This window comes from Meleagris gallopavo, chromosome 17, assembly GCF_905368555.1.
Source record: "Meleagris gallopavo chromosome 17, MGAL_WU_HG_1.1, whole genome shotgun sequence".
Taxonomy (NCBI): domain Eukaryota; kingdom Metazoa; phylum Chordata; class Aves; order Galliformes; family Phasianidae; genus Meleagris; species Meleagris gallopavo.
Window position 1 is genome coordinate 3,774,630 of NC_139420.1, and position 18,271 is coordinate 3,792,900.

The 18,271-nt window shown below is 39.9% G+C and overlaps 1 protein-coding gene across 3 annotated transcripts in view; it reads right to left on the bottom strand.

Moving 5' to 3' along the window:
* Positions 1–8,614: 8,614 nt before the first annotated feature.
* The window catches only part of GLT1D1 (glycosyltransferase 1 domain containing 1), a 43,339-nt gene continuing 33,682 nt past the window's right edge, over positions 8,615–18,271 (bottom strand). For 2 of the 3 annotated variants that reach the window (XM_085238847.1, XM_010720049.4), the window contains exon 12: positions 8,615–10,334. In XM_085238847.1, coding sequence (XP_085094973.1) covers positions 10,188–10,334 — 147 coding nt within the window. In that variant the 3' untranslated portion in view covers positions 8,615–10,187. The other variant, XM_085238848.1, reaches the window with a different exon arrangement.

Sequence of the window (18,271 nt, forward strand, 5' to 3'; positions counted from 1 at the left end):
AAAGCACGGCAGCAATCTGATTTATTTCCATTGTTGCTGCTTGTTTGTTTAGCCTTTGCAATGAAATGAACTTGCCGTTCATTTAGTGCTAATGCCAAGAGAACTATTGTATTCAAAAATAATAGAGCATAATGTGTAGTAGAATGCACAATGAAACGTGGGTATTTTGCTCACGCGGTTGGGTATGTACACAATGGAAATCATTTGGCAGCTTATGGGGTGATAATCTGCTTCTGCTGTGAGTGGGTGCTGGCAGATTTCATCAGCCCAGCATCACCTGCCCAGCCTGGAGGAACTCTGTGCCCCCAAGGCCTGCTGCAACCTGGCACCTCTTGGTGCTCTGTGTTCCCCCAATCCAAAGTCACTAGGCACTAACCCAGCTCTTAGGCATTAACCTCCCTACAAGATATAAAACGTCTTTGCAGGGCTGATCCTCTTTAGTAATGTTTTTCTTTGTTTTCATTTTTCTACAATGTGTATTGTTGAAAATATCTTCACCCATGAACAAGGATGCTCCGTTACACATACAAGCCAATGCGATGTATTTTAACACTGCCAAAGGAAAATTAGACTTCTCATTACAAGCACCTCACTTATTTCAGACTTGCAGGCAAAGAGGTTGTAGCTCACAAAATGAAAACTTGCAATAAACACAGGGTGAGAATCACTGGGGTACCCTCATTATTGCAGTAGCATTAAGGAGCTTATCCACTTTTGTCCTGTCCAACAGGTGAAGCAACCAGGTGTCATTTAAAGTAAGTTTATCCTGCTCAATTCTAATAGCTCAAAGTTAAAGGCCAGAAGGATCATATGACTTATTTTATTTTTTAAAGCAGAGATGCCCCACGAATCTCTCCCTCTACTACAGCCAGATTCCACAATCTTCCACAAAACACTGCGTGCAGCAGCTTGATTTTGCACCTCCCCAGCACAGCAGTGTGTACCTGATTTTCCTGTTAGGAACAAGCATCTACTTCAGCTGCAAACTCTTCTGACATCTCTGATGGATATAATTATAGTGCTCTTGGGGACTTCTGGCCTTGCCTGAAATAGATGGAAACAGGGAGACATGCATTTGCAGGCAAAAGTAGGAAGGTGCTGGGGAGAACAGAGTCTGTGTTGTGTGACAGCACCACGAAGGAGCCTGCTTCATCTCCATGCCTTCATTCTGCTTTGCTTCCCATGATTTAATTTCTGTCTCCCCAGAAATCTTCCAATATTGAAATTTTTTTCAATTAATTGTTCGTGTGACAGCTTTGTTTGTGTAGAGGATTAGGAATGGCCCAGTGTGACACCTTAGGAAGGTCCCAGCCAAAAAGTGCTGTGCTGTACGCAGCGGCACTGTGCAGAGCTGAGGGGGTGGGCACAGGTTTCTGTGGGGTCTGAGGCCAAGCCAGGACCCTGCTTTAGGCAGGGATTGGAATATGTATTTAAATATGGAAAAATGAGCAGCGAGGACATAGAATACTGTTGAGGGGAAAAATGCAAGCTGGGCTGTGGCTAAAGCCTGGGGAACAGTTCTGCTGCTCTCTCATTGGATGGATATCGTTGCCTGCTCTTCTGTTTTGCTTTGCTGTATCCCTGGATTACACAGCTGCCAGTCAGCAGCAAGTGATACCTGCAGCCAGTTTTACAACACACTTCATCTCTTGATCAACACTGAACCTCCGTTAAGTAATTGCACTATCACCTGTGGGTAGCAGTTAAACCACAGCAATCTTCTTCTGAAATCAAGGATGACTGATATTGTGATGATGTGCACGTGCCAGTAACCCTGCACACACCATATGTGCAGCAGTTTTCTTGTCCTCCTTATCAGAATTGGTACCTGAATTTAGGGTAGAATTTATCTCACTCAGCTGTGCATGTCGAAGGGTCTCTCCCTCCTATGGAGACAAATGCCATTCCTCAGTGACTCCTCCTCACCTGAGGTCAGGTTGATGAACTGTCCTCTTGATGAGGCCCAGACCTCTCTACTGACCATTACGGAAATCCGAACAAACACTTTGCTGTATTTATGAGACACTCACATGGAAGTGAGATTAATCTTGCCAACCATAAAGCAGTTTAGAGGAAATTGGCTCCTGACTATTTGTCTCCATGCTGAGGATTCATTTCTCTTCCATAGACCCACGATTGCCTCCATTTATGTCTCTACAAGTAGGACAAGAACTCGGCTCACTCTCTCTAGCTGTGATGCTGTGTGTGCCCATTGCAGCCTGTTCTTGTGATAGTGGCTCAGGCATACCACTGCTTCCCTTCTTTGCCTGAAAAGGTCATAGGCAGGAATTTGGCCTCTTCTGAAACCTTCCCATTTTCCCTTGAGCTGCCCATCAACTCTGCAGATGCCAGCAGAGCCCATCTCTGTTACACTTCTAATATACTGGTTCAATCAACTGTCTGGGGCTGAGACTTTAAGCAAAACACAAAAATAGGAGCTATGCACAAGAATTAATGACTGCTTAAGCACCAGACCTGACAATCAATTTTTCCTCATTGGAAATGGGCTTTAACTTTACAGCTGTTAGCAGCATGAGGTAAGGGTGTAGTGAGAACACAGACTGATTCTCTTAAACTGCACCTTCCATGTAAAGCCTGGTGAAGCTGAGATCCTGTATGCTGAATCTTGTTTCAATGGGATGAAAGCAGCTGGTCTCAGCCTGGTCCTTATGAACGTGCATTTGCATTCAGCCTCAGCAATCATGGTGCTGCAGCTCAATTAGATGCAGACTGAGCACAGCCCAGGATCAGAGGATTTATTCAAGTCCAGTGAATTGCTGCTGCATGATATGTTCCCTTCCACTCAGCAGTTCAGCCCCCAGCCTGCTCTGTTGTCCCCTGATGTGGCATTTGGAAGAGCATTGCATTGCACTGGCAAAACTTGAGTGAGTGCTACGTCAGTAGGTGGGAGCTCTTGCAGTGACCTGTAGAGGCATGGGCAGACATTGGTCATCAAGAGATCCCAGCCTCACAGAGGAGTCTAAAAGGCACCATTCCTTTAAAGAAAAGAAAAGAGAGACAAGTGAAAGCCCTTGATTTGCAGTCTCACCTGCCAAAGAAGAGGGTGGCAGAAGGCGGCTACAGAAGGAATGCTCTTTTCCTCATCATCAAAACAAATGCAGACTTCTTGAAAGGCATAATTGATAAGCCCTCTAACCTTGCCCTGCTTAGCAGAAAAAAGGGTTGAGGCCTTGACTGAGCTTCCCATTTCATTTATGGTTTTTTCTGTACATCCCTGGAAAATGTCTGCAGCTCCCACCTCCCAGCAGCACCCTTGGCTCCCATGGCAGTGCATCCTGCAGCAGAGCTGGGTGAGGTGGCTGCTCCTGCCAAGCATCTGCCTGTCGGCAAAATCTGAGCTTGGCAAGCTCTGAAATGAAAGGGAAGAAGTGGTGTCAGTGTGGAACAATGTTACCTTAACAGTGATGTCTGGGAGACTTCCCCGTGTGCAAGCTTAAACACTTTCTGATGTTTTATTCAAACAAATGATGTGCAGAGACACCACATGTTTTAAGAATGGAAGGGATAGAAAAATGATCTCATTAAGTTGCAGAAAAGTAACTAAAAAGGATGGGAGATGCACTAGGTAACTAGATGCATAATGCCCCAGGGACAGCCAGGAGCATCTCCCAAGGCTACAACAATAAAAGGTGCAATCACTGAGAAAAAGCAGCTACAAAAACCACAATGAGCCACAGCCTTTGTGGAAGACATTAAAACTGTTCAGAATAGAATCATTACTAAGGTCACGCTGAGGTCAAAAAGAGAGTGAAATGGCATTAAAACGTGATGAGTATTCAGAACATGTAATACTAATATTTTCCCATTTCAGAAAGCGGTTATTAAATGTTCCCTTTGCCTCTTTCTTTGCCATGTTTCCATATAGAAAAGGAGGCAACTCTTTCTTGACCTTTAGAGTAGTTTGTAAATAGCTTTATGTCACTAATATTTAGCCCAAACAAACTTATTTATAACCACATTACAAAGTGTCAGACAGCCTTTAATGCCTTTGTTCACGTCAGATCACGCCTTATAACCCTGCAGCTGCTGATGTTTGAGGAGTGAGAGGTCTGAGCCACAGTGGTGTCACACAGTCTGACTCCTGGAGCTTCTAAATAGGGACCCAAGTGCTAATATTGTGTTCCAATACCTGAGAGCATTACTACTTCATTAACGTGTTCCTTTCACATCCTTACCTTCCTCTTGAAGATACTGCTGGATATTGCCAGGTGGGCAGATAGGCGTTGTAGAGCCAACAATTATTGCTGCTGGTAGCCATCAGTTGTGCTGCAGCCCAGCACCAGCCCACAGCCCTCCCTCCTCCAGAGCAGCAGCCATCTCTGTGGCTCAGGAGTGCACTGCAGTGGATGTGATTCCAGGTTATTTCTTACTTGAATATATTTTTAAAGGAAAAACAACTGCAGAGTAAGAAGCTAGGAGCCTGTAATGGATGGCAAAGGCCGTGCTCTGAGCATATAAGCTTTTGATATATTACTCAAGTTATATTAAAGATTCCGTAACTCATTTCACTTCATTAAAGCTACTAAAATAACAGAGGAACTTTTCCACGGCAGGGATTAATTTCTGAAGCAGCACAGGGGCATTTCGTTTCAGTGCCTTCAGTGCTTGATGCAAGATGATTGAATCAGACAAATGAAAGAAGAGATCTCTATCTAGCAAGGTTATAGTTATGACTGGGCTTATGTCTAAGATTTGTGCTGAAGTACACAAGAATGGAAATTGCAAGGTAAGAAGCATGCTAAAACACCATGGAAGGTGTGACAGAGCTGCTCCTGGAGCAGTAGGAAGGGCTAAAGGGGCTGTGAAGGTGTTACAAATGCTGATTCAGGTCAGATGTTCACTACTGCGATTTCTCAGCAGCCAGATGTTCTCTGCTGTTCTTATTGGAATGTGCTGCTTGATTTTAAACAAATGTTTTAAATTAGCTTAATGGGAGTGCTTTAGGGGACATGAATTTCCTGGACGGGACAAAACAAATGCTGTCCTACATTTTTATAAAGGATGAGAGATCTCAAGTATCCTCAATATTTAATACCTAAAATTAGTTGTCATTCCTATGTCCTATGGAGTGACATCTAAATGGATGGAATCGTTCCTCGATGAAAACAGGGTTCATTTAAAGAAACTTCAATTGCACGTAAAAATTACTCACCTTTATAGAAAATTTGTAGATTGTTCAAATATATCTATATGCCTTGTTTTTTGTCTTACAGTTTGTTCTTATATTGGTGGGTATAAGTTGCAGGGTTGTCTACGGTAGAACCTTTGCTCTCAAATTCTGAATGCAATTCAATGTTTGGAGGATGGAGGCTTTCAGTTGGTGTATGTCAGGCAGCATTCAGTATGGCACAGGGAAACACTGGGGTGTGTGCATGGAAATTCCAAGTGCTCGCTGACTGGGCTGCAGGGGCTGCTGCTCCATGGGATTCTGGTTTCAAACATTAAAGCAACTGGGCTTGGACCAACCACACAGAGGAGGGCTGAAAGGAAATACATTCTGGAGTGATGAAATTACTTTGGACAACTTAATGAAAAAAAAATGCTCAGATCCCACTGAGCCATTAAATGATTGATTTCCACATGGAAGCACCCATCTCTGCTGACAGGCCTTTGACAAAGGCTTTAATTTCATGTGGAATAGTTTTTGACCAACAGATTAAAAAGACTGAGGGGAGAAAGGGACTGAGCAGGTTATGAGCCCAATAGACAGGAGAATATGTGTCATAAAAGAAGAACAAAGTGCTGATGTATTCATTAAACACGAAGGCAGACCTTACAGATGTTTGGATCGCTTAATATTCAGACTATGCTGATTGTAAATTATATTTGCAGAAGGAGTACAAACACTTTTAAATCTCCCAATGTACAATTTAGCATTTTCTTTTGATGGTTGCCTTTTTAAGTCCTGATATGTCAAGTAGGTTAATATCAAAACTGATTTCCCTGAGATCACCAAGTAATGACCTCTGGCTAATTTGGAGCTCTGAGGCTGCTGTCAGGACTTTAAACAGTGGTGGTCAGCATGAGATCGAGGGCGGCATCCCTGAGGGCTCTGAATTAATCTATTGACTCAGCCAAGCTACCGAGCAGATCCTGGCTGAACATGAAGGGCTCCTACAAACTCTGGCATTCCTGATAACACTTGTAACACTGTTAATTTCAAAGGTTAACACTCCAAATGCTGTGTTATTTTAATTATTATTGGAACCAAGCCCCCTCAGATACAGACCTTACCAAACTATTAAAATAATTTGCTAATAACCTCATAGCCATATTCATACTCCGGCTCCTTGGGAGTGCTGCTTTTTGTCTTATTCATGACTACTAAAATGAGCTGTAATGAGGCCAAAGAGGAGCTTGACTTGTTATCTTTAACATTTTAGAGATCTGTATCACAAGCCTTTCCCCACTTCCCCCCAGCCAGGTGGTACAGCCCACCTCCACAGCGCTCTGCTAACCGCTAAGGTAAGAGTTCAGATCAGTACGATCTGTTTTCCAGAGGCCGGCGCTCAGAGCCAGCTGTTGATTGCAACGTTGGCAAAGGATAAGAGCTGACAAATTCTGTTTGCTGTGGGAAGAAAGAGAAAGTTCCCTTTGCTTCATTTGCTTCAGTGAGAGTCAGAGCGGGGCAGGAGGGGGAACAGCAGAGCCACCACAGCAGAGCTGGGAACTGCATTATCCTGGCTGGGTTAATCCAATGGCAACTTTCTGCTTGAAAGCAGAAAAAAGTCAACTTGGAAACATCAAACATCACTCTTTGGGCCTATCCTGGCTGAGGATAAAATAGAATGCAGCAATGAAGTTTAAAAGCTCAAACCGGTGTGCTCTAGGACTCATTACAATGAAATGTTAATTTGGGAAGCTCTCATTTCACAAAATGCAGGCTCTAACTGGGCTTTGCCACACAGTACCAAATTGTCTCCACTCCTGGAGTAATCTTGCCAAGAAATGGCACAGTAGTACCCATTGTACAGGTCCACAGCTTTCATCCCGTTCCTGGGGACTCAATGACAAAATGAATTGCAAAATAAAACGCATGTAATTGGATTAATTAACAGTACATTTCAAGGTCCTGAAACGCAGAATTAGCCATAGGGCTAAATGCACAATGCAGGTTTTCCCTGTAAACAGGACCTGTGCTATTTTGGCTCTCTGTCTGTACCCCAGCGAGGTGTGCCTTGCTTGAAAAGCTGTATGGATAAGAAATGGGGCTTCAAAAGGGGAAGATAAATACTGCAATTAGGGCTGCAGGACAACAAAAGGATTATTCAGAAATGTAAAATCGCTTGAGTGAAGTCATATGGAAGATAATTATACCTAAAATTGCCTGCACAGGGTCTAATATTTTCTTTACAAGGACTTACAAGATTCGCTGAATATTTATGGGCCTGGAATATAAGACTGGATGAAATTTAAAACATAAATTCAACGATAATTTATTGTGATGAAATTCCCTAGCAGTTGTTGCCCCAACCTTTTAGCCTCACTAGACAGGCTTCATGTTGCAGAACACAAGCCCATGTGATAAATGATATCAAAGCTGAGTGCCCTTGATTGATGAGCGCTGCTTTGTCTGATGGCTGTAAAGCAGTCCTGAGGGCTGAGCTCACCACTATTTTGGTTTTCTTCCTTTTTTTTTTTTTTTAAATGCATATATTGCAGAGGGTTTGTTTGTGCTTCTGGTATGGTTATCACATGCAAATGAGCACGCTGTTTCCCAGATGCACTTTTCATATTTATAGATTAAATACAGCCTGAAAAATCATATGTTAATTACATTCTGAGGGTATAGCAGAATTTCTCACTTGCACATGTTTTGTTTTGCTGGAAATAACACAAATTCCAGTTCAATCTATTTAGTTCCTTGAAGCTTGCTGATAAACATTCTACACTTTGGGAAAAGCTTTCTAATTGTGACTGTTTCCAATCATTTATTACCATTAGCTCAATGCTTTGAAGTATAGCTAATTTCTATCGCACATTACGTATTTGTTTATTTGTTAATAATTTGTATTTCTCAGGAGATGATAGATGCCACAGGAGTGGGGCAGGCCAATGGATTAATGCCAAATAAGTGGAGTATCAGAGACATATGGGCAGAAGAGACATGAGGTGTCTTAAGAGGACCAGCACAGCCTGCAGTATGCTCAGTTAGATAAAAAAAAGGCCATTTATTGCTATTGTCTATCAGCATCCCCTACCACATTCATCATGCTGAAATCAGTGGCAGAGGGGTTCCTCCCTTAACACAGAGCTTGCTGTGCCTAAAAGACAGACTGCAATACTACAAGAGGCCCTGCTAATCCTGCTAACAGAGATGTCCAAAGAAAGATGCAGAGGCAGAATGAGAAGCTGTTCAGTGGTAGATGCATTCTAAGCTGAGAATTAGTGCAGGCGCGCTCACATCCCAGTATGTCAAAGGGCACAATAAAGATTTCAGAGAAATGTGCTTAAAAGGGTGTGTAGCTATTCTCTGATTTGAGATTAGGCTGCTTTTGCCCTTGGGGATTGTGATGTCCCACGTTATCAAAGGCAATGCTGAGTGCATTACAAGCGAAAGGGGGATATGTTTTAGAGAAGTCAACACACAGCATTCAAATTCCTTTTTTGTTTACTCTCCCAGTGGTTGCAAAACATCCAAAATACAGAGGAAAGCTTAAAAGACAGAACTCCATTATTACAAAGAAAAGTCAGACAGAATAGCCATTCAAATCAGTAGAAAACTCATAGTCATGGGGACGGGATCACATCTATACAAAGCATACAGTTTTTCAGTAAGAACTGAAAGTATGACACTCTTTCTTCTATAAATACAAGTTCTTTGATGACAAGTTATGGAATCAAAGATATGTCCATAATCACTGTGCTAGCAAAAATGATTAGCATGGACTTCAAGTACAGATAAGTCTCCTTTTAAAATAGCCTACTGCAGTACGTTAAAATATATCCTGAGAACCACAAATGAGAATGAACAGTTCCAAAATACATAGTAAATTGAAAAATACTTTTTTTCCCCCTTCAATCCTTTTTATAGCTCTCGTAAATCTTTTAGCAAATAGGTAAATAACCAAGGTACCAAAGTAACTGGCAAATTAAGAGGTAGTTTATGTAATAAAGCATCTCTGCCTGCAAGCACATCTTGCTGCCAAGGGCAGTACCATGCAATTCTGCAATGAGAAACCATGTATGGCCATTGGATGCTGTGCCAACCTCCATGATTACAATCAGGACTCAAGAGAAAATGCAAGCATGTGACTGTTCAGCCGTACCAGCTTAACTGAAAGGAATCCAGGTACCTTTAGGGCAGTAAAAAGTATTTCCTATATTTTTTTGTTTTCCCTAAGCATCAACACTTTGTTTATCGATGTATATATCAATAGATACATCTGTCTTTTAGTCTGAAGAAAGCTTTCATCTTAATAATTTTGTACTCTGTATATTTAATCATGGCTTTATGTACTTGAATGTGCACGTCACACGTACCCAAACATATTCAGATTGGTATAAGTGGAAAGAAAAACTGCTTCTGGAGGAATGACTTTAAACTAAAAGACAGATTTAGATTAGATATTAGGTGGAGATTTCTTATGAGGAGATCGGTGAACTGGTGCAGGCTGACCAGAGAAGCTGGGGATGTCCCATCCCTGGTTGTGTCCAGGACCAGGTTGGATGGGGACCTGAAAGCCTCATCTGGTCGTTGGCAATCTTACCCACAGCAGGGGGTTGGAACTCGATGGTCTTTATGTTCCCTTCCAACTCAAGCTGTTCTATGCTTCTATGATTCTATACTTCATTTTGTTAGGATGCAACATGATCACAACATTTGACATAAGCTCTTGGTGGTGAAGTGCTGCACTGTATACAAGAAATCATCTTCTTCTGAGGACTTTACACAAAAAATATGTGTCTGTTCAAGGAATATATTTCTCCTATGTGATCTTACAAACTGATACTGGTCTGTGATGAATTGGTACACTAGAGACAGTGTGCTGAATTAGATAAATTTGATAGTTTGAAGTAGCAGGCAACTCCTGTGATGTTGCTGCATTTGAATAGAATAATAATGCATGTCTTACTATTTCTTCCAAAAAGAAACCCAGAGAAACCCAAATCTAAGTACATTTCCATCATTAAAGTGCTCTACACAGACTGCCGGGTCTGGCAGTTCATTGGAGTCTCAGGACAAGATTCTGATAGGCTTTTCTCTCACATTCCCATGAGTGATATTTCTTCACGTAGTCTTTGGCCCTTGTTACAATTTCTCTTTCCATAATGGGGTCATTCATCAAACTCTTGGACAGCTCAACAAACTCCTAAAAAAGATAAAGAAAATAATAAATTAAAAGTTCCTTGAAGTTCTTACGATACTGAAATAACTTGTGCCTGTATCTTGACTACTAAAACTCTTCATCTGTGTGCCAATATTGGAAGCTGTTTAAAGTCATTTTTTTTCAAGGTGAAATATCATATAATTATTTATTAATCATTGTTTATAAATAAACTATCTTTTATTCAGCCCACCAAGTCGTTTAAAATCAAAGACAAGTCCCAGGAGTGTTAAGACAAATACACATACAGCAAAATTTAATGCCACAAAAAGCATTTGCCTACGCAAGTGTTATGAAGCCAGGCCAGCTATAAATTAATTAAAAATTCACCTGCTCCCTTACCTGGAGCACAGCTGGCATCAGTGTATTCGATTTTGGCCCAGCTATACTTAAACTTCATTGCTATTGTAACATCATTAGTTAATTTTGTAGTGAGATTGGAAAACTCACTACATAAAGACTGTCACAGTATTAAGATAAGAGCAGGCATGTGGCAACAAGCTCTTACCGAGCTGTTGCAGATGGACAGTTGTAAATCCAGTGTAAGCTCAACATGCTCTACAAAAAAAGCTATATACAAATTTCCTACATTTGGCAAAATACTAGAACTGGCAGATTATAACAATTCCTTTTTCTGCTCATCTGCCACTCTAATTTACTTCTAGGGAAGAGAATTTGTGAGCTTCAGGTGTGTGAAAGATTTGAGGTCTGAACGAATCTATCCTGAGCAGCTGCTCTAATATTCTATCGAGAGACAACTTCTGATACTTCAGCTTGATTACAAATGGGCTCTGATCTTTGCAGAATATTGTCTTGGTTCAGCTCAGAAATGAAGATAGCTATTGTGCCAATGGAAAATTAAGATCCTACATTGGTACATAATTGGTAGTGCAGACAAGTGTATAAGGACAAGGGGAACAAGAAGGGATGGGAGAAGGAGATACATTGTTCATACTAACTGTTAGCAGTGAAAGGAAATATCACAAATAAGACAGCATTTATATCTACACTAGGTGAACTAGTAAACTGTACTTGAAAACCTAGGTGCCCAATGCATATAAGCAAATATCTAGATATAAAATATTTGGCTACCACAGAATCGATGCTGCTGTTGTAATGCAAGTTATGGCTATGCATAATACATAACTATAGTGGGACCCATGGGAGACAGTGGTACATGAAATCACATCAAACGTGTTATAATCACTGCCCTGATTCTCACTGACAAGACAAACTATCAATATATGCAACTCTGACATGAAATGTAAACAAGAGGTGCACAGGTCAGTTCTGTTGGAAAGATGTGTAACTAACTGTAGATACTAGACAGATTACTTTCACATATGAATTTTAACAATAACCTCAAATTTAACAGAAAAAAATCAGGCTGTAATCTTTGCACAGATGCTTTTCAGCTTGCATGGCTAATGGAAAACCCACTCTCCCTGCCCAGAGCTCTCAGCACATTTCTCCCCACACACACTTCACCTGTGCCCAGCACAGCACATGCTCTCCTCTCTGCATTTGCAGGACTCCAGCCAAACTTCAGGCTCTCTCTGCTGCCTTCCCAACCATTGCCTCTAGAATAGCCCTGAGGGCCACACGCATACTGCATCCAGCCTGCTTTCCATCCACAACTACCATGCACTCAGCTGTTTTCTGATAAGTAGGTCTGGTCTAGTGAGTAACCTGAGGCCACGTCTATCTGACACTGCAGATACAGCCAAGGACTCAAGACTCTGGAGATTTGTACTTTTCCTTCCTCCATATCTGCCAAGAATACAGAACAGGGAAGGTGGGAAAGTCTTACGTGACTTATGCTGGTTTCATCCAATTGCCTGTATAATCATGGTAATAAATACTCTTCACACTGAACTACATTCCAACTTTAATTTTATGCTCCTGTGGAGGATTTTATTTAAAGTAATGTTTAAAAATAATTTATGTAAATTACCTAAGAACAGAAGCAGTAATGTAATATTTCTTGACAGGTAGTCCTATTAGCATTCTTTTAAAATGTGGCTATAGAGGACAAAAACTTGGAAACATGTAAATGATAGAAGAAATGAGATCCTTATTCACAGTTACAATACTAAGTGCTGGTGATAATTTCAAGAAAAATGACAAACTGACTCCAAAGCATGAAAACTGAGGAGCTGCAATAGAGATAACCACAAATGGAAAAATACTGGGAGGCTGGGAACGAGGATTTCTCAGCTTTATCCCTACTTCTGCTAATCAAATGCGACCATCATCTAGGCACTCTCTGACTGAGAGCCAATGGGAAGATTTGCTATGACTTATCTAGGTTTTGCCTCATATTCCTGAAGCATCTGGCTTAGCTTGTTTTCAGTTTTGGCTACTGAGCTCTGGTCAGCATTAACTTCATTTTTCAGGTGTCATGCTTTCCTTAACTGGAAAATCGAAGCCTATGATGTGTGAACTATTTAAGGCATGGTACCATGCCTTAATCAGCAGTTATGCTGTATTTGTGCAATTGATATTCACATGAATATTTGTGCACTATTATTTTATTGTAGATGTGGATTACGTTTCACATTTGGTGAAGGAGGAGCAAAATTCACGTTACTTTTCCATCATCAAACGTAATGATACGCACTTCTAAATCCACCATGAGAGGTGATACACATGCTAACTTAATGCTTGAGGGATAACAAGATATCTAGTAAGCGTTTTGTTTGCATATAGGAGTAAAATTACTGTAGACGTCACAGGAGAACACAGTGTAAATTTGAACCTCAGCAGTTAGCCCTAAACAAAACAGGGGGAAGATCGTCTTATGTATATCCAGAAGTAATATTACATGTGCTGTGTTATGGAAATGCTGTCACGACCTGAAGCAGCGATGGAGCAGCTGGTGGGAAGGCAGGGCCAACCCAAGGGAGCTCAGGTGTATGCAATGCAATGCACCTGTGTGATTGGAAGGAGTAGAGCCAGGATCCACCCCTTCCCAGACCTCATTTAAGGGTTGGCAGTGCAGGTATGGGTATCTCAGTGGAGATCCTTGCATTCCTAAGGCCTTCTGAAGGTAAGCAGATTTGTTTGTTTGTTTAATTTTATTTCTGTGCATTTAGCTGTTGCATCTGAGCAGATCCTCAGTTGCTGCAGCCTGTGACCTTGCTGCTCTGCTTTTCACTGTGCTACAGTTTTTATGAGTAATGCTTCACAGGCATTTTTCAACAGTAATATTCATGTTATGTTTTTCTTCTGGTAAACTGACCAATCATTTTTAAAGACAATACCGACTTATGCATTACCTAAACAAAGTTCTGTGTGAGATATTTTTTTTTTTTTTTTTTTTGTAGAAGCCCAGAAATACCAGTATCTATCTAGAAAACAAAGCTAGAAAATAAACTGAGAAAAGAGAATGAATATTCTTTCAATTACCCCAGGAATCATATTGATGCTACAGTGATGAAAGTAAAATGCATGGTTTATTTATTATTTATAGAATGAAAGTAAGTCTGCAATTAAACCATTTCGTATCAGCTTCAGCAGATAAAAGAACATGATTCTTAAACATCAGAGAATCACCCCAGGGAAGGCAAATGCCAGCTGTATGTAAACTCAGAATAGTGACAGCTTTACCTTATGGCAGGCAAAGCTGAGAAGTTACCTGGCATGTCTGTGTACTTCATAGAGCAACAGGTCAGTATTGCTGGGGGAGCATAAGCAGTAATTGCTGGCACTGCACGCAATCACAAATTAAACTATTCAGTACCAAGGTTCAAAGGGCTTAAAAACTTCAGCTGTGTTCTGGCTCGATGTCCTGGTAGGAATGGCACTGACCCACGTTTGGCAGAGGAAAGCCATGTGCACTCAGTGTGTTGCTGCCAGTAGCCAGCTGAGCTGTATTTCCCTCTCACAACTTCAAAAGTTTTCTCTGCTAACAGTAATCCTTCCAGGTCCTGCATGCATTCAAACTCAGTTAGTGCTTGGCTCTTCTCTTTCTGGCTTTGAAGTTTGTTTACCTACTTCTGTTTATTTGGCTCCTTTGGTAAGCTTTCACAGATGCTGGACGTATAATTTTGAACCTTAGGATGCAGAATAATTCTTCGTGTCTTCCCATTTAATGTGGTTTTGCATTATTTATTGCCCCAAAGTAGCTGGCTATTCTCTCTTCCTTATCATTTTTTCTTTCAGATCCCATTAACTCAGTGTCAAATATTCCATAAACTTGCAAATTCAAATAATGGCTGGATCAAGCCATGATTTAAAAGTAAGGTGTGCAGATGATGTAGTATCAAGGACAAAATGTTTCATAGCTTTCACCTTTAGTTTAACTGCTATTTCCATCTCCATATTATCTTCAGTGATTGGCAAGGCTTTATTTTCAGATGTGAAGCCTCATCATATATGCAAATAGTTAATGGTGACTACAATTCAGCCCAAAATTTTACTTGCCTATAAGCCATAAAAGTTCACTTCTTTCAAGAATAAATGAAGAATACCAACAGCGATCACAACTTAAAATGATGTCCACTATATAAGGGTCAGTTTCTATCCCTCTAATTTAGCTTTCAGTGGATAGAGCAGTCCATAGACCAGAGACAGTGACTTTTAAACTAACCACATTGTGAAGCCTCTCCTACCCAGATCAGTAACAACTTGAAATTAAACAATGTTTTATACTCCTGACCTATACATACATCACAACAAAATAGAACCTGCTGAACTTAAGCACTGAAGAACCTTTTTCTTAAATCACTGGTGGCCCAGGTTCTTCAAGACAGGGACAGACTTTCCCAGCCACCTGGACACCATGCTAATCTCCCCCCAATCCATTTAAACCACTGTCTTTGAAGTGTAACACACTGCAATTCAATCACGGTGTGAAGGACTGCAGCCATTCACACCTACTAACCACTTGGAGTAGATAATTGTGTTTTTTGTTTGTTTGTTTCTGGATTGAGGTCTGTTTTAGCTTTGGGCTAAAACAGACGAGTGGGTTTTGTGTGCAGAGCAGCATTTTACCTTCTTTTGTTTGACTTTGCTGAGCATAGATTTGGACAGTTAGTAGTGTGTTCCTTTAGATCAACCTTTCATCCAGTGACTAAAGGACAAGGCTGTGTGACAAAACAGACATGGCAGTCTCTGTAAAGGCCTGTCTCTGTGCGAGATGAAATACACACTTTAATTTGCAGGAAATAGTGGACAGAGACAGAAGGACAGAAGAATGAAATAGTCTAGGAATTTGAGTATTACGAAGTTGAGATTTGGCACCCTCCTGAGATGACAAAAGCTCTACTTCAAGAACTTTTTTTTTTTTTTTTTTCCTCCTCATGGAGGAATGGGGAGAGTTGAGCAGCTGAAGAGAGATAGTTCTTGTGTACGTGAATAAAACCTGTTTTTTTTCCAGTGCAGTCTGAAAGGATAAGGGAGAACAGTGCAGTTTAACGAATTGCCGCAGAGGTGGAGATCAGAGGACACATGGGCATCAGGATAGGGAAAAGGGGGAGCAAACTGAGTTGTCTTCTGTGTTCTTTGTTGGTTTTTTTTTTTTTTTTTTCTTCCCTCATTGTCCTTCATTTCTTGAAAACAAATGAATGTATTGAAAAGGAAATGAAAGTATGAAAGGAATTTCTTGTGGAAGTTTCTTTAACTGCTGTCTGTGAGAGATAATTACCAGGAAGAACATGGCAAATACTTTGGAAAACTATGTTTCCAAACAATTTTGGTTGGTTGATTTGTTTCTGATAGATCTAATGTAAGAACAAGGAAGACGAATGTCACTGAAGTTGTAGAAGGAAATATTCTATCAGATACTGAAGGTGTCAAAGTAGTCAGAATAACAAAAAAGAGAGTTTTTCCATCTCTATTATAGTCACGCTGAATCTTTAAAGGCAATATTCAAAGTACTATGGACATTGGTTTTTATTTCCAAGATTAAAACAATGAGAAACATCTTGAAACTGAAAGTGTTCTAACTTAATCACATGTTTTCATCTAATGTAGCTCTTGACTTCTGATATAGTAAATAGTGATTTTAAAACTGTATTTGTTGTGGTGTGGAGAGATAAGAAGCAACAAAATGAAATGGTTACTTTATCTTTAGAACCATGAGTGAAAATGATTGGCATTTTGTCCATGTCTGTGCAAGGAGAAAGTTCTTCAACTTCGCAGTGGGATTAGAATGTTATCCTGCAAGCAAAAAGTCTTCTGACCCATCAGCAAATGTTCCACGTTATTTGACATCAATAACATTAGAAAAAGGCTTTTATTAAATGAAATGAAACCAGTCATAGATATCATTGGAACTACCATGCTTAAAACTATGCTTTTCTCTAACTAAGGAAATATATAGCTTACTTTAATTGATCTTGAATTCCAAATAAAACTTGGAACGAAAGATGCTTTGAGATCACAGAAGAAGCTTCATACAAGAATGTATGATGAAGCTAATTGGGTCTGGTATGAATAATGTATCTGAATTCTATGCCAGATACAAGCAGAATGTAGAGGGAAACACCAGAATGTATCAGAATTAATATCAGCCATCACTATGCATGTTCAACACGATGATATATCCTTGAAGTTTTTTAGAAGCATATGGAAGGCAAAGAGCTGTTTGCAGGGAATAAATGTATAAATAATTTTACAAGTACCTTAACATCTCAGCCTCCATTATCCTGAAAGCATCTCATTTTGAAAGACCCTTTCAAAAGAAGACCCTTTCAAGAAGAGAGCCTGCTTCCCCAGCAAAAAACATTCCAGAAACTTTGCTGTAGAAACCACTGGAAACATTGAATATTCCAGAAAAAATAACGTGACCTGCAGGAATGTTTCCAGATCTTTAAAAATAATGGAACTAACAGAACTCACCTATCTGAAACACCACTTAATAGGATACATTAATCACACACTCCACAAAGTGGTTAATATCATACATTTTGTACTTCACAAAATTATCAAATACACTTTTCCAGTAAACTGTATTTAATCTTGAGTTGGATAAAAATTTAGCCAGTAGTTAGTATCTAGGACATTCTGTTTTATGGAATAATAAGCTTTTTTTTTTTTTTTTTTTTTAATGCTTTCTTCCCTAACTGCTACTACGTTTATATTATTGGTTTTGGTCTCAAATTCTAAAATGAGTGAGTTCTTGCAAAATAGGTTCATAACTAATCTGGAAACTAAATATGAGATTTCTTTGTATGATGGTTTACATATGATGGGAGCATGAAATGATTTAAGAAAGTATACTAAACTAAGCAGAAATATTCCTTTAACCAAATGTTAAAGTTAGTCCCTAGAAAAGGGGGAAAAAAAAAAATTCTCTGTGTAATATTTATGAATGGAGACTTTAAAAGTAGCTATCAGAAACTCTCTGGTGTTTCTTCTTTAGAGGAACTCTATAAGAAAAATGAATCAACTAAATACAGGAATCTGTGTCTGAAACACATGTATTTATATAGATGTATAGAAAAAAAAAATAACAGCAAAGCCACAATGCAAAAAAATATATTCTCTCTCCCCTCTGGTACTTTTCTTCATAGAAACTCTACTCTGAAACTTTGCTAGATTTTAGTCATAATTATTTTCTGACTAAGCAATATCTTTGACTTAATAATGCTTTATATTAACACTTATTGCTGGACATTATAGATGATGTATTATCTAAAACTTCAGGCTCATACATCTTTCAGTTAGCTTTGGGTTACGTGATACAAGTTCATATTTCAGTTAGTGCTCAAAAGAAAAGACGACAGATGCATAACATTTATTCCAAGGCTTTCTTATAGAACCTTCAAAACTGAAGTGCTGTAAGTTGATGAGAACTGAGCCCCATTCATTTGGCAGGCTCTAAAGCAGCACAGGCTAGACAAACATTCAGCAAGGCTGACACCTAGTAAAAGTTCAGTGAATTGCAAAGTGAATGTGAGACAACAGCAGAGCTTCTA